Consider the following 13,641-nt stretch of genomic DNA (forward strand, 5'->3'; position numbering starts at 1 on the left):
ATCGACCCTTGATAAATCTGCCCCATATAGTATTGTTGTGTACAATAGTAGCAGTGAACACAACAAAATGGAAGATCTAACAATCAGCATATACATGCAAGAGACCTATCATGAAGCTCGATCTATAAAACTCGATGTTGAAACTATTAAATTGTAAGCCATATGAAGAAAGCATACTGCAGATGCATAATTACTTCCCTTTCTTTAATTATTAAAATTGGGCTCTCTGAGTAAGCAAAACCTTTTAGCAAAGGACATATCTGCGTCCAAGTGGAAACTATTAAACAGTGCTGAGTTATCAGATGTATAATGCAAGCAATCCACTGCACGGCTGCTACAAGAGGTGGCAATGCTAAAAATGAAATCATGCAGATAAGGAAAACTCCCATGATTTTAAGAGCCTAGAGCAAATATCACAGAATCCATGCACCCTCCTTATAACCACAACTTGAAGACCAGTCTAAAAAGCTCCAATGTGGTTCAATTTCAGTGATAAATCTTATAAAAATAATAAACCCTAGCAGCCACATGGAAACAAAGTCTTTGGACCTGAATTCAACTCCACTGTACTATCAGGAGGCTGGCTCAAAATCAGTGGCTTGTGGCTTTTGAGTTTGTGAGCAAGCGTCATGAAGATGGCTTCCACGTGGTCATTTGTTCTTTTGGCTGATGTTTCAAACATGGGCATGCTGTGTGAGTCGGCGAACTTCTGAGCCATGTCCGTGGGAACCTGGATACAGGCTAGCAAGTCACATTTATTACCAACCAAGATACGGGGCACATCATTGGATATTAGGTGCTGTTTGCACTCCTCAATCCAGGCAGGTAAACTCTGAAAACTGGCCATATTGGTGATATCATAGACAAAGACTACAGCATGCACATTCCTGTAGTAATGGTGCACCATACTCTTACGGAAACGTTCCTGTCCTGCAGTGTCCCATAGCTGAATCTACAAAGGGTAGAAAAGCATTTCAGTCACATTTCAGTAACAGTTTTATCATATCTGTTGGTCTAATTGTGTCTGTATATAGAGCGGAATTTTCCTGAACAATTTAATCTGCCACATGTGAGTTTATTATCACAATTTTTAGGGATCTGGCTCACTATTTATACACTAATAACAAATGCTCTAACAGATAAAAAAACATGCAAAAATGTTATCTGAAGCAGAAGGACTTTAAGTCCCAGAATCCATAATTTAACCATGATACAAAGTGTGGGAGGGGTTGAATGAATGCCAGCATAAAGGTGGATGTGAAAATGGTCCCTTTGAATCATAGCCAGACTAGAATACCTTCTCTCAGTGTAAGCCTGTGTAAAAAAGAAAAAGGTTTACTTTTGGCAATTCAGTTAGCATTTGAAAAACCTGTGTAAAAGCAAAATACGAGTCAGGCAGGTGGGAATAGGAAATAAGGGAAAATGCCAAAAATGGCTACCGATTGGGTCGGTAGAAAAACTATTGGGCAGAACTCAGATATGATACGTTGACTTTTGAGGCCTGGCGTGAATTCAGATCTCATACGCCGATTCTCTAGAGCTCTTTCTCAGCAAGTAAAGCAGGAATAGTAAGACTCTCTACGCACTTTAAGTGACAGGCAGATCACAACAGACTTTTTACGTTTTCAATAGTTTTTATTGGAGTTTTTTCTTTTTAAAACATATATCTAAGCAGGCATTAAGTGGCATATAAGTATGAGAAATTTATAATAATAATAATATGACAAAATAAAAAAAAAGGAAAAATGATACAAAATTGCATAAATTTACCTCTTATAGTGGTTACAGGAATCAAAATAAAACATTTCAAAACTTCTATTCCCATCAAATTTCAATTTAGGAATAATCAGCTGTTTCTTTTTAATTTTCTTTAAATTTACTCTTAAAAGTCAGAGTATTCCACTTTAATGCTATAGTGACTATGAAGTATAAGTAAAATTAAGAAGTTTATCAACAGACTTTTTACAGGGTCTCTCTATGAAACTTTAGTAACCAGGTAGGAACAAATTCATCCGGACGCCAGATAAAGATGTTACAAATGTAATGAATTACAACAGCCTCAATATCAATATCCGGGTACCTGATAAAGGTGTTACAAAGGTAGCGAATTATAAACAGCCAAATCCTACTGGGTAGTTAGAGACCTTTCATATTTCTACCATCAGACTGGGAACGTTTAATACTTACTTTTATTTGGGGAATATTTATTTTAACATAATTTAATAAAGGGTATGTTATATAATTTTTGTGGATTGACATTTTGATTCCACACATATGTGTGGGAGGTGCAGCATTATTCATTCCTATTTACGAGTTCAGAGAGTGTTTATGCACTTTTTTCTTTAATAAGTCCAGCTGAATGAGCTCATGCAAAAATAGGTGCTATTGTTTCTTAAAACAGGAAGAGGGGATCTATGGAAACACAAATATGGATGAGCTGCATCTTTCTCTGGTGTGTATATTAAATGCACTACTCTTCTTTCCACAGACTTCTCCATTAGTTTCCTTACCTTGATCCTCTCCCCGTCTATGTCCACAGTTCTTTCTCGAAAGTCCACCCCTATTGTAGCTTCTGTCCTTTCCGGAAAGCAACTGGTGCAAAATCGGTAAGTCAGACAAGTTTTTCCGACATTTGAATCCCCAATTACAATGATCTTAAAAATCCTGGCACGGGTCACACCAAACGAACAAGAGCTGCTTATACTCGCCTCCAGCGAGGACTCCAAGCCTCCATCACCACCCGAGCCTGCTGACATTATAGTCACAACGTGGACCTTGAAATATAGAATATAGCCATAAATGAGACAAAAAAATGCCATGCTGCCAAAAAAAAAAAAAAGCGTAGATATAAACACCTGACAATTTTTTCCCCCACCTTCCTAGAAAGTAGGTAGGAATTATTTAAAAGAAAAACAGATGATTATCTAATTAAAGGAGAAGTATTGATATATTTTGTTGCATCCCCTCATCTCTGCTATCTGAATCCCTATTTTTCCCAGTTCAGCTCTCCCATCATTCCCATGCATACCAATGGCCATTTTGCTATGTGCTTCATTTCCATAAAGGACCCCTCCACCCAAAAATAGTTTTTGCATTAAAAAAAGAAAACATTTCTGACTACTTTTCAGTACGCATGCAATATAGATTTCCAAAGGTTTTAAAGGGCAAGGAATCCTGTTTTCACTAGGTTTTAAAATGTTAGGCACCACCCAGTGAATCCAGTCACCAAGTTGTTTTCCCCAGGCTGGTGGCCTTAGGCTATGGGCACACAGGCGGTTGTCAGTGGCTGTTGTCAGGTTGCATATTTTTCCAGGCTGAGAGAAGCAGATCTGCTCAGTGCCCCTGCTCCATTGATTTGAATTCAAATCAGACTGTGTGCATCACACACTGACCTCAGCTTCATGATCCAATATATGTGAGCGCACACAGGCTGATCATATTCAAATCAATGGAGCAGGGGCACTGAGCAGATCTGCTTCTCTCAGCCTACAAAAATACTGACAACAGCCTGTGTGCCCATAGCCTTATAAGAAAACAGTTTAGGTAAAAATTAAAGCAGCAACATGTTGCGATTTTACTTACCTTTCCCAGGCATCACTAATGCTGAATAACATACTGTATGCACACACGGGGTTGGATTGGTGGCTGCAGGACCCCCCCCCCCCAGTAAAAGTCACCTAGGAGGTCAATTTCTTTCATTATGCAAAACGTTACTTCTCCTTTAATTTATACAGTGAAGACTGAATGCTGCAGAGTAACAGAGCAGAATGGTCTGGGAAAATCTCAACAGTGGTTTGGTTTAAGTTTATTTTTTGATGTTTACAACTCGCCAATATCTCTTGTGCAATCCACTAACGTATATATCTGGTTACTTTTTAAATGACATATTTATCATTTTGTGAAAGAGTTCACTTAGGTAATTACAGTGATATATTTTCTGTTACACGATCAATAATTTATTACTTTGAACATTTCAGACCAACGGAAGATTTAAAATTTAGTCATAATCTAGGCTGGATTATGCAAAACCAAACAGCAGATCTTCAGTTCTAGTCATGCATAGTAACTAGTGCTTAGTGCATTCACTGCTACGATGGATCCTCTGAATGTCCATCATCCAGGACAATGGATCCTCTGAATGTCCATCATCCAGGACAATGGATCCTCTGAATGTCCATCATCCAGGACAATGGATCCTCTGAATATCCACCATCCAGGACAATGTATCCTCTGAATGTCCACCGTCCAGGACAATGGATCCTCTGAATGTCCACCGTCCAGGACAATGGATCCTCTGAATGTCCACCGTCCAGGACAATGGATCCACTGAATGTCCACCGTCCAGGACAATGGATCCTCTGAATGTCCACCGTCCAGGACAATGGATCCTCTGAATGTCCACCGTCCAGGACAATGGATCCACTAAATGTCCACCGTCCAGGACAATGGATCCTCTGAATGTCCACCGTCCACGACAATGGATCCTCTGAATGTCCACCGTCCAGGACAATGGATCCACTGAATGTCCACCGTCCAGGACAATGGATCCTCTGAATGTCCACCGTCCAGGACAATGGATCCTCTGAATGTCCACCGTCCAGGACAATGGATCCACTGAATGTCCACCATCCAGGACAATGGATCCTCTGAATGTCCACCGTCCAGGACAATGGATCCACTGAATGTCCACCATCCAGGACAATGGATCCTCTGAATGTCCACCGTCCAGGACAATGGATCCTCTGAATGTCCACCGTCCAGGACAATGGATCCTCTGAATGTCCACCGTCCAGGACAATGGATCCTCTGAATGTCAACCGTCCAGGACAATGGATCCTCTGAATGTCCACCGTCCAGGACAATGGATCCTCTGAATGTCCATCGTCCACGACAATGGATCCACTGAATGTCCATCGTCCAGGACAATGGATACTCAATGTCCATCATCCAGGACAATGGATGCTCTGAATGTCCATCATCCAGGACAATGGATCCTCTGAATGCAGGGTGATTCCATGAGCAATGGGATACTAACGATTTTATCATTAGAGAGTGCTGGACAATTGGCGATTTCATATTTGAACAGCAGAAGATAAGAAATCATTGGCTAACACTAGCTACCAGCTCACCCACTTCAATCCAGGCCCACATGAAATTCACATGCAGTGCAGATATTGATCAAGGTATTTAGATACGCATTCTGCAGGCTGCACTGATTTATACATACCTCCCAATATTTTAAAAATAAAAAGGAGGGACAAAAATGTTTTTCACACGTAGAACAGCAAAATGTTTTGACCACGCCCCTTTCTGTGGTCACACCCCCTAATTACCGTGTTCATTTTACAAAATTTGGCAGGTTATGAATGTTTGAAAATACTTCTTATCTAAACTGTTTTTTTGTGTCTCAAAATTGTTACAAAGTATCTTATTTGCACCTGTTAGCTGTTCTGTGCTCTCTGCTAAAAGCCAATTAAAGGACCAGTAACATCAAAAAAAATTTTTTAAAAATTCGTTAGTATACAACGAAAAAAAAACACCAAGACAAATGAAACTTTAAATAGCAAAGCCTTTATTAAGAAATAACTTACAGAAACTCCACTTCCGCTCCTCTTCAGAAACGGCGACACGGCGACCATCCATTCTGCGGCGCAGTAACCAAACAGCCAGCGCAATAATCTCTGGGGCGATCACACACTAGCAGCTTACGATCTTCTGTATGTGTTCTTGACCAGTAGCGCTCGCAGCGCAGGAGGAGGAGGTATAGGCAGGGGTTCTGCTTCGGCTCCCCCGCAGGCTGCACGTCCGTGGAGATCCCAGGTTTTATAACACGGAAATAGGAAGGCGACCCCCATACCCGCTGCTGCTGGGCTCTAGATACACGGGAAGGATCCAGTTTCTGTCTGTCTATGACCAGTTGCACCGGCAGCGCAGGAGGATTAGGAGGCAGTATAGGTACCGGTTCAGCTCGGCTCCCCCGCAGGCTGCACACTCGTGTCTTCACTCCTCTACCTTACTGCACCTCTTGTAGAGCCATTGGGGAGCCTGTCCACATCGACTTCCTACTGCTGCTGTTGGACACCTGGGAGGAGGATGAAGAAGAGAACAGCTGTCGGTGAATAGCCAGGGAGGAGAAATCAAGCGCCGCAGAATGGATGGTCGCCGTTTCTGAAGAGGAGCGGAAGTGGAGTTTCTGTAAGTTATTTCTTAATAAAGGCTTTGCTATTTAAAGTTTCATTTGTCTTGGTGTTTTTTTTTCGTTGTATACTAACGAATTTTTAAAAAAAAATTTTTGATGTTACTGGTCCTTTAAGTGAGAAACTTTGTTTCTTTTTCTGGGAGGTATGATTTATAGTATAGCCATACCTTCCTGATTCTTAATCATTAGCAGCACAGCTTCTTGAGAATGGAATATCCAATGTATACAACTTCTGCAGTCTCCTCCACTCGGTATTTATATTGTAGATGCTCATAAGGAAAATGACTGCAGAAAGGAAGCAGCAACATCTCACCACAACCATGAAGGAAGAAAAACCCTACCAGCAGTAGTTTGCGGTTTTGCTTCTTTTAATGCGCCTGTCCTTACTTGCACTTATCTATCCATGAGTGTTAGTTTCAAATGGAGTGTTTAAAGGCAACTTATCGCTACATGAGCAGGGAGGGAATCCCAGGGAAAGACACAACTCACATACCGGCTGTGCAGCAGCGCCACGTCCTGATCCTTTGAGCGCGGAGTTAGAAGAGGAACAGCAGCGCGCAGTCACTCACCGAGGAGAATATACGCGAGATGCACGAAATAAGACGCAGCGATACCAGTTGCGTTGTTGCCGCGACTCTTCTTAACCCCTCCAACCAACAGTAGCACTAAGTCCGAGCAGTAGGAAATTGCGCTGTGATTCCGCATTTTCACACCCCATCAGCTCCCAGCTGGCTGGCCGTGGCGCCTCCTCTTTCCGGCAGCTGCAAGTGCGTCAGATCAGCGGCGGACATTTTGAAAAAGGGCAGTTTGCTTGTAGAGCAGAAGGATTGTGGGCTCCCTAGGGGTTCACGTGCTAGCATTCCGTTATAAGGAAAGGGATGTGGGCGTTGCAGTTATGAAATTTGATACCATTATATACCATTGATACCATTATATACCATTGATACCATTTGATAGCCATTATATTATTATCCTTCTAAAATGGTGCATGAACTATAACTGTGCTCAGATTCAGGAAATTTGTGTAATAATGCACCTGTACCCACCTTACACTTGCTTATATGTCTGCCTCTGTCTTATCTTATCTCAGCCTAGCCCTAGTTCGGCAAATGTGTGAAGCGCAGAAGGGCTCTCTGGTCAAAGTGCTTTGCGCACGACAAGCAAGCGCGCCCTCGGTTGCGCGCGATCACGCACGCGCGTCCTTGATTGCGCATTGTTGCGCACGCACGTCCCCGGTTGCGCATTGCTCCGGCTCTGGCCCACTACTGCTTATGGCAGCCTTCCCTCCAACTAATATTTGCATTTTTTGTAATGAAGTGTAAATGTAATGTAATTGCCATGGTGTGTTATTTAAATCAGCTAATGTTCAAAAGCAATATTTATATAAATACATACAGGGTAGGACTGGGGGCCACTGGGGCTTCTGCTTCAGGTGCCTCTTCCCTCCGAGGGGGGCTGCTGCAGGTCAGGAACTAGAGGTAGGCACGTGCCTAGGGCATAAAGCTGGGGGTGCCAGGCACGTACCTGCTCTGTCACCTACCCCATGTCCGGTTCCCTCTTTCCCCAACTAAGTGTGGCAGTTCGGCATCATGACTCTCAGCCGAAGCCGTGGCCGGGCAGGTTCCCTAGGGCGCCTGGCCTGCTTGGTCTGGCCAGGCTCTGGGCTGCTGCCTCAGGGCCTCTCGTCCGGCAACCTCACTGCTGCGCCTGTGCGCATGCGTGTTAGCGCTCATTCGTGCATGAGCATTACCACATGTTAGAACGCTACCGCAACAGGCCGGTCGTGGCAGGAAGAAAACCAGGGTGCAGATCTAGAGCCGGGGCCCACCGGGTTTTTTCCCGGTGTCCCGCCGGCCCAATCTGACCCTGAATACATAACTAGCAACAGGGGCATTTTAGTTAACAAAAGCTATGATGGAGCTGTTATACCACACCCTTTTGTTACAGGGTCTGCATGGTAGTATTTCCATTGCCCTGTTCACTGGAGACAGACCTGTGCTAATTTTTGAAGGGAATTTCTAAAAGCAATTGGGCAAGTTGGGAAGTTTTTCAGCTGCTCTCAGTCATGTGACTTGTGCTCTGATAAACATCAGTCACTCTTTAATGCTGTACTGCAAGTTGGAGTGATATCACCACTCACTTTCCCCCCCAGCAGCCTAACAACAGAACAATGGGAAGGTAATCAGCTAAAAAAAAAATACACTTGCTGTTTTAGGAATTACATTTTATATTGTAGACTAAATTATTTGTATTTAAACAGTGTAATTTAGAAATCAAAACTACATCAAATAAATCATGACAGATTCCCTTTAACAAACCACCTTGGGCTTTGAATAAAATGATTTGGCCTGGGCCCCTTTGTTTGACTGTTGCTATACATTATGGGATATACTTATAAATCCGTGTAAAAAAAACTGCATTGAAATTTATCAAACATCACTAATGCCTCAGTAAACAATAAAAAATCAAACATATTTGTAAATCTGTGTGGTGACTTTATACGTGTGTGTGTGTATAGTCTAGTATAAGATGCTGGTGTAAAAAGAGGCTCTAGCTTGCAAGAAGGAAAGACAGCATGTAAAAAACTGTTGAGTGAAAAGAAACACTTTTATACAACATTTTATAGCAGAATTTGAAGGGGTCAAGCCAGGTATGAGGTGATGTCAAATAATTTCCTAGTTCTAAGCATTAGTGTGGCATAAAAATACACAACATTTAAATATACGAATTAGCTTTTAACAATACATGATTTCTGCAATGCATGAAAGGACACCTTTAATTTGTTACCACTGTTGACACATATTTCGGTATAAACATCTTTATAAATATACCTTGGTGTCTAGCACGCTAGCAAAAAGGAAGCCACATATTTCCTCATATTCTGTGTTTGTGGAAATGTATATATGTCAGAGGATAACACAGTCAGACAAAGTGCAGGAAGAACACCTCTATCCCTGTGATGTTTTCTGCTCACATATACAGCTCAATATGTATCTTTGAGGAACCTACTGGTAACTATCTACCATTTACAAATTCTCTCTGAAAAAACTCAATTTGTCAACCCTATATAATTAACAATTTCCCTGTATTTGCTTGATTGTGTGTGGCAATACATTTGGTTGTTGTCTTTTCTCTGACCCCTTTGCAGAGTTTTAAATTAGTCCTTTCCAATATATTTTGCTGCTGGGGATACATAAAAAAAACAGAACATGAACAAGGTAGAGAAGAGTTAATGCTCTATACTTCAGAAAGAGCCCACTCACACAGGTCAGGGTCCACTAGGTACCAGGGGCAGCAAAAAACAAATTTCCGGGGGAGGGGGGGCAGCAGCAACTGCTGCTGCCTCAGGCGGCAGAGGTGCCAGGATCGCCCCTGGGTCCACTGTAAAAGATCCAATGGGTCATTCTGACAATAGCTATTATATCCACAAGATGAGGACACCCATTATTTAGGAAAACAGCTGCCAATACAGTATGCTTACCATAGGCTCTAATAAAAAAGAATGTCACGATTTTGTCTCCTCCACTTCTATGGGACAATTCTGATGAATGACATGAGCCTGAAACAGAAAATGTAATGACCTCCCTAGCTTCCCCATTTCTCTATTCTGTTTTATCTATAAAGTAACCAAGAAGGCTAAACTGAATGTACATTTGCTCAAAGCAACTATCACATATCAGCCTGAAAGTGCTCACAATAGCATCCTTAGGCTTAACATGACCTTTACTAGTGTTACCAGTAATTGGGAGGCAGTGTCAGGTGCTCAGGTTCTCATGGGCCATCCGATTTAATAGATTATATCTTCCCTTTAAAGGTAGCTGTTATCTACATGTTTTTATATCTAACACCTGAGATACAAGTGATAACTGATTACTGCTGGGGAAATAGTTCAAGCAGCCTAGTCATAAAATAGCCAGGATTCTAAGCAGTTAAATATATACAAGGTGCAGTCAGTCATAGTCAGCTTCATATATTAAATACAGCCTTACAAGCAAATATTAGTTACAGTGCGTTAAATAAATGGCAGGCAGAAACGCGCGTCCTTGGTTGCGCACACGCGTCCTTGATTGCGCACGGTTGCGCACGCGCGTCCTTGATTGCGCACGGTTGCGCACGCGCGTCCTCAGTAGCGCACCCGCGTCCTCGGTTTCGTGCGCTTGCTCACACACAGGGGCGGCCGGCCTGGCCCAGTACTGCTTATGGCAGCCTTCCCTCCAATTAAGGTTTGCATTTTTTTAATGACGTTTCTAATGCCATTGCAATGACGTGTTCTAGTTATTTAAATCAGCTAATGTTCAAAAACAATATTTATAAAAATACATACAGGGTTGGACTGAGGGCCAACCCCACCGTTGTGCACATGCGCATTTGTGTTAGCGTGCATTCGTGCATGAGCATCAGAACATCTTGGCACGCTGCAGCCACAGGCCGGTCGTGGCAGAAAGAAAACCAGGGTGCAGATCTAGAAAGAAAACCATGGTGCAGATCTAGAGCCGGGGCCCACCGGGTTTTTTCCCGGTGTCCCGCCAGCCCAATCTGACTCTGAATATGGAGCTGATGGAGCTGTTATACCACACCCTTTTGTTACAGGGTCTGCATGGTAGTATTTCCATTGCCCTGTTTGCTGGAGACAGACCGAATTTCTGAAAGCAATTGGGCAACTGAGTGTGGTATCTTAAAGAGATACTGTCATGGAAAAAAATGTTTTTTGTCAAAACACATCCATTAATAGTGCTGCTCCAGCAGAATTCTGCACTGAAATCTGTTTCTCAAAATAGCAAACAGTTTGTTTTTTTATATTTAATTGTGAAATCTGACATGGGGCTAGACATAGGGGGTTATTTACACGAAATTCCCCGAAATCCAATTAAATGAGTGATTTTTTTTATATATAAAATTGGTCATCACAAATTTTTCGGAATTTATTACACCCCGAGGGCTAAAATGCGGCAAAAAACGGCATCTCAAACCTGTGGAGGTTGCATAAAAGTCAATGGGAACAGTCCCATAGATTTTTGGTTGTGTCGGGGGGTTTTGCGCAATTTCACTATGTTTTCTGAGCTTTCGGATGAAAACTCAGAAGAATTCAGAGATTTCGGGGAAAATTCACGAAAAATATCCCAATTCAAACATAAATAGCTGCAAAAGAGTAAAGTGAAAAAACATATTCCCAACAGAATACCACTGTCTGCCTCAGTGATCCTATAACTGTATCTCTCTAGCCACTGCTAAATTACAATTCCCAGCATTCAAAGTCAGAACCAGTAGCAGAGCTATGAGATCTCAGCAGGACCTTCATTCATTGGGCATGGGAGAGTCCAGTCAGGGACCAGTGAGTTCTGATGGTGGTCCTGGATCTATGACTGCTTATGTTTGATATCTATGTGTTGTATTTTCATAAATGCACATGTGTGTGACTGATTGGCTGCCAATTACTGGTATATCATGCCTTACTTGAGGATGACATCACTCCCAGCTCAGCACTGATTGGCTGAAAGCTGCCAGGGAAGGTGACTTAACGGCTCAGGCACAAGTGACCAGTATTTCATTTCTGGATTCAGAGGTAAGTGGAGCAGACTTTATGGGGGGGCATAAAGTCAATGATACAAGGGGATAGTTTGGGCAGTGTGGCTTATATGATTTATAGTAGTTCTGGGACTAGAGCCCGGCCCGGACTGGGTTCTGGCAAATGCCAAAGGGGGTGCTATAATAGACAGACATTATTTATTGGGCTGCTGGGGGGGGGGGCTGTGAGGACCTCTGTGTGTCTCAAATGCCAGGGCCCTTTTTAAATCCCAGTCCGGACTTTAGTCTCGAGCCAAAGCTCCCAAAATTACCCCACCATTGCCTGGGAAGGTGCTTGTTATGAAATTGTCCATTGGAGATGTCAGTTTGTCTTTCCATTTCCATCTTTTTCATTGGAAAAATGTGTGTGGGGGGTATTTTTGGTGATAAGCCATCAGGGGGTACAAATGGGTACAACTACCTAAGGAAGGGGACAATCAATGATGGGGCCTTGAAAAGGGTTTCTGGTGGCAGCCCTGCCCCTTCCCAAACTACTAAAACTTGTGGGTGCCAAAGTACCAAAAATCTGCCTGTGTGCCATTGCTAAGGGGAGTGAGACAATATGAGAACTTGCTGTCTCACTCTTAACCTGTGCTAATTTAGCTGTGCCTTAACTACAATTCCCAGCACCCCCTGTGGCTGACTTGTAGTTATAGAATATAGTGTGATTGGTATTTCTTGTTTACTTGTTACAGCTTTTTAAGTGTAAGACCATTTACTCTGCTGCTCTTTAGCTGTTAATGTCAACTGCCATTTTCCAACTGCCATTGGCCAACTGTCCCACTCATCACTCATCCTAGTGGCCTCGGCATTAGAGTAGATGATGGGTAAGGGAGGACCTGAGAAGAAAAACAAGTAGCACAAGCCAGAACAATGATTATTACCTAGAATTAGGGTGCCTTGTGTTATGGGTGCAGGGGCACTGATCAGAGCTTGACTGGTTATGAAAACCCCCAGTGGGACCATTACTCACCTGGGCCTCTAATGGGAACCAGTGTCTTCTGCCCCTATAACACCCTGCCAGTAACATACAGCTTTACAGTAATGGCACAGGGGGATTTGGGATGTTTTGTCCCCATGTGATTTCCAGTTCAGTGTATGGTCAACCAAATGCTCACGCCCAAATAATCACTCCAGTTCATTTCTAAATTCAATTTAATTGAGCACTGGAGAAAGCAATTGGCATAGAAATGAAGGGTGATTCCAAGTGTTCATTTAATTATTAGTTTGTGCATTGTGTCACCAGGACCCAACCTTAGCAGGGGTGTCTAGGGCCCTTGATTGCACCAATAAATTCTGTCTCTCCCAATCAGCTCCTTCATCTTTTAAAGTTGCTGCTGATTGGTGTTACTGGTTATTTATAAGGCACAATCATATTCAGTATCGCAGTATTGAGCTAGTAAGGGAAATCCAGTATATATAGATATATATGGCAGAGAGGGTTCAGTTCATAATCTTTTCTCTCTTTTTCTCTCCCCATTAAGTGAAATACGAGCGATTCCTAGTGATTCTCAGCGATTCCTAGTGATTCTCAACGATTCTCAGCGATTCCCAGGAGCAGAAGGCGATAAAGAAGAAACACAAAAGTCTTTTTAAAGACTATCAACTTTCATCAGGAGCAGAAGAACAACTTGCCCAACCCATTGTGGGTTATTTGGAGGAAGGTAAGGGTCCTGCATTTCCCATCCAGGGCCACCATCAGGGGGGGGGAACAAGTGTTACGTGCATGAAGGGGGGCCCAGCAGTGCTGCACTTTTGAAAGAGCTGGGCCCCGTTTGAGAGCACCCGAGCTGTGCAGCCATTTTTCAAGTAACGAACAGCCGAAATGCGGAAGTGACAAAAAGCCGAACAGCCAAAGGACCCAAAGTCACGAAAAC

At 42.7% G+C, this 13,641-nt stretch overlaps 1 protein-coding gene across 2 annotated transcripts; it reads right to left on the reverse strand.

Annotated features, from left to right (window-relative positions):
- Positions 1–185: 185 nt before the first annotated feature.
- Positions 186–7,007, reverse strand: rab33b.L (RAB33B, member RAS oncogene family L homeolog). 2 transcript variants are annotated; one of them, XM_041561249.1, is made up of 3 exons: positions 6,769–7,007; positions 2,511–2,774; positions 186–952 (listed from the first exon to the last, which is right to left on the reverse strand). In XM_041561249.1, exons 2-3 carry the CDS (start codon positions 2,754–2,756, stop codon positions 518–520), a joined length of 681 nt encoding a protein of 226 aa, XP_041417183.1. In that variant the 5' UTR covers positions 2,757–2,774; positions 6,769–7,007; the 3' UTR covers positions 186–517.
- Positions 7,008–13,641: the final 6,634 nt, after the last annotated feature.

This window comes from Xenopus laevis, chromosome 1L, assembly GCF_017654675.1.
Source record: "Xenopus laevis strain J_2021 chromosome 1L, Xenopus_laevis_v10.1, whole genome shotgun sequence".
Taxonomy (NCBI): Eukaryota; Metazoa; Chordata; class Amphibia; order Anura; family Pipidae; genus Xenopus; species Xenopus laevis.

Coding starts and splice junctions, on each gene's coding strand:
- rab33b.L (XM_041561249.1), bottom strand. CDS start 2,756: ATGTCAGCAGGCTCGGGTGGTGATGGAGGCTTGGAGTCCTCGCTGGAG. Junction 953..2,510: donor TAGACGGGGAGAGGATCAAG/GTAAGGAAACTA, acceptor TACCCTTTGTAG/ATTCAGCTATGGGACACTGC.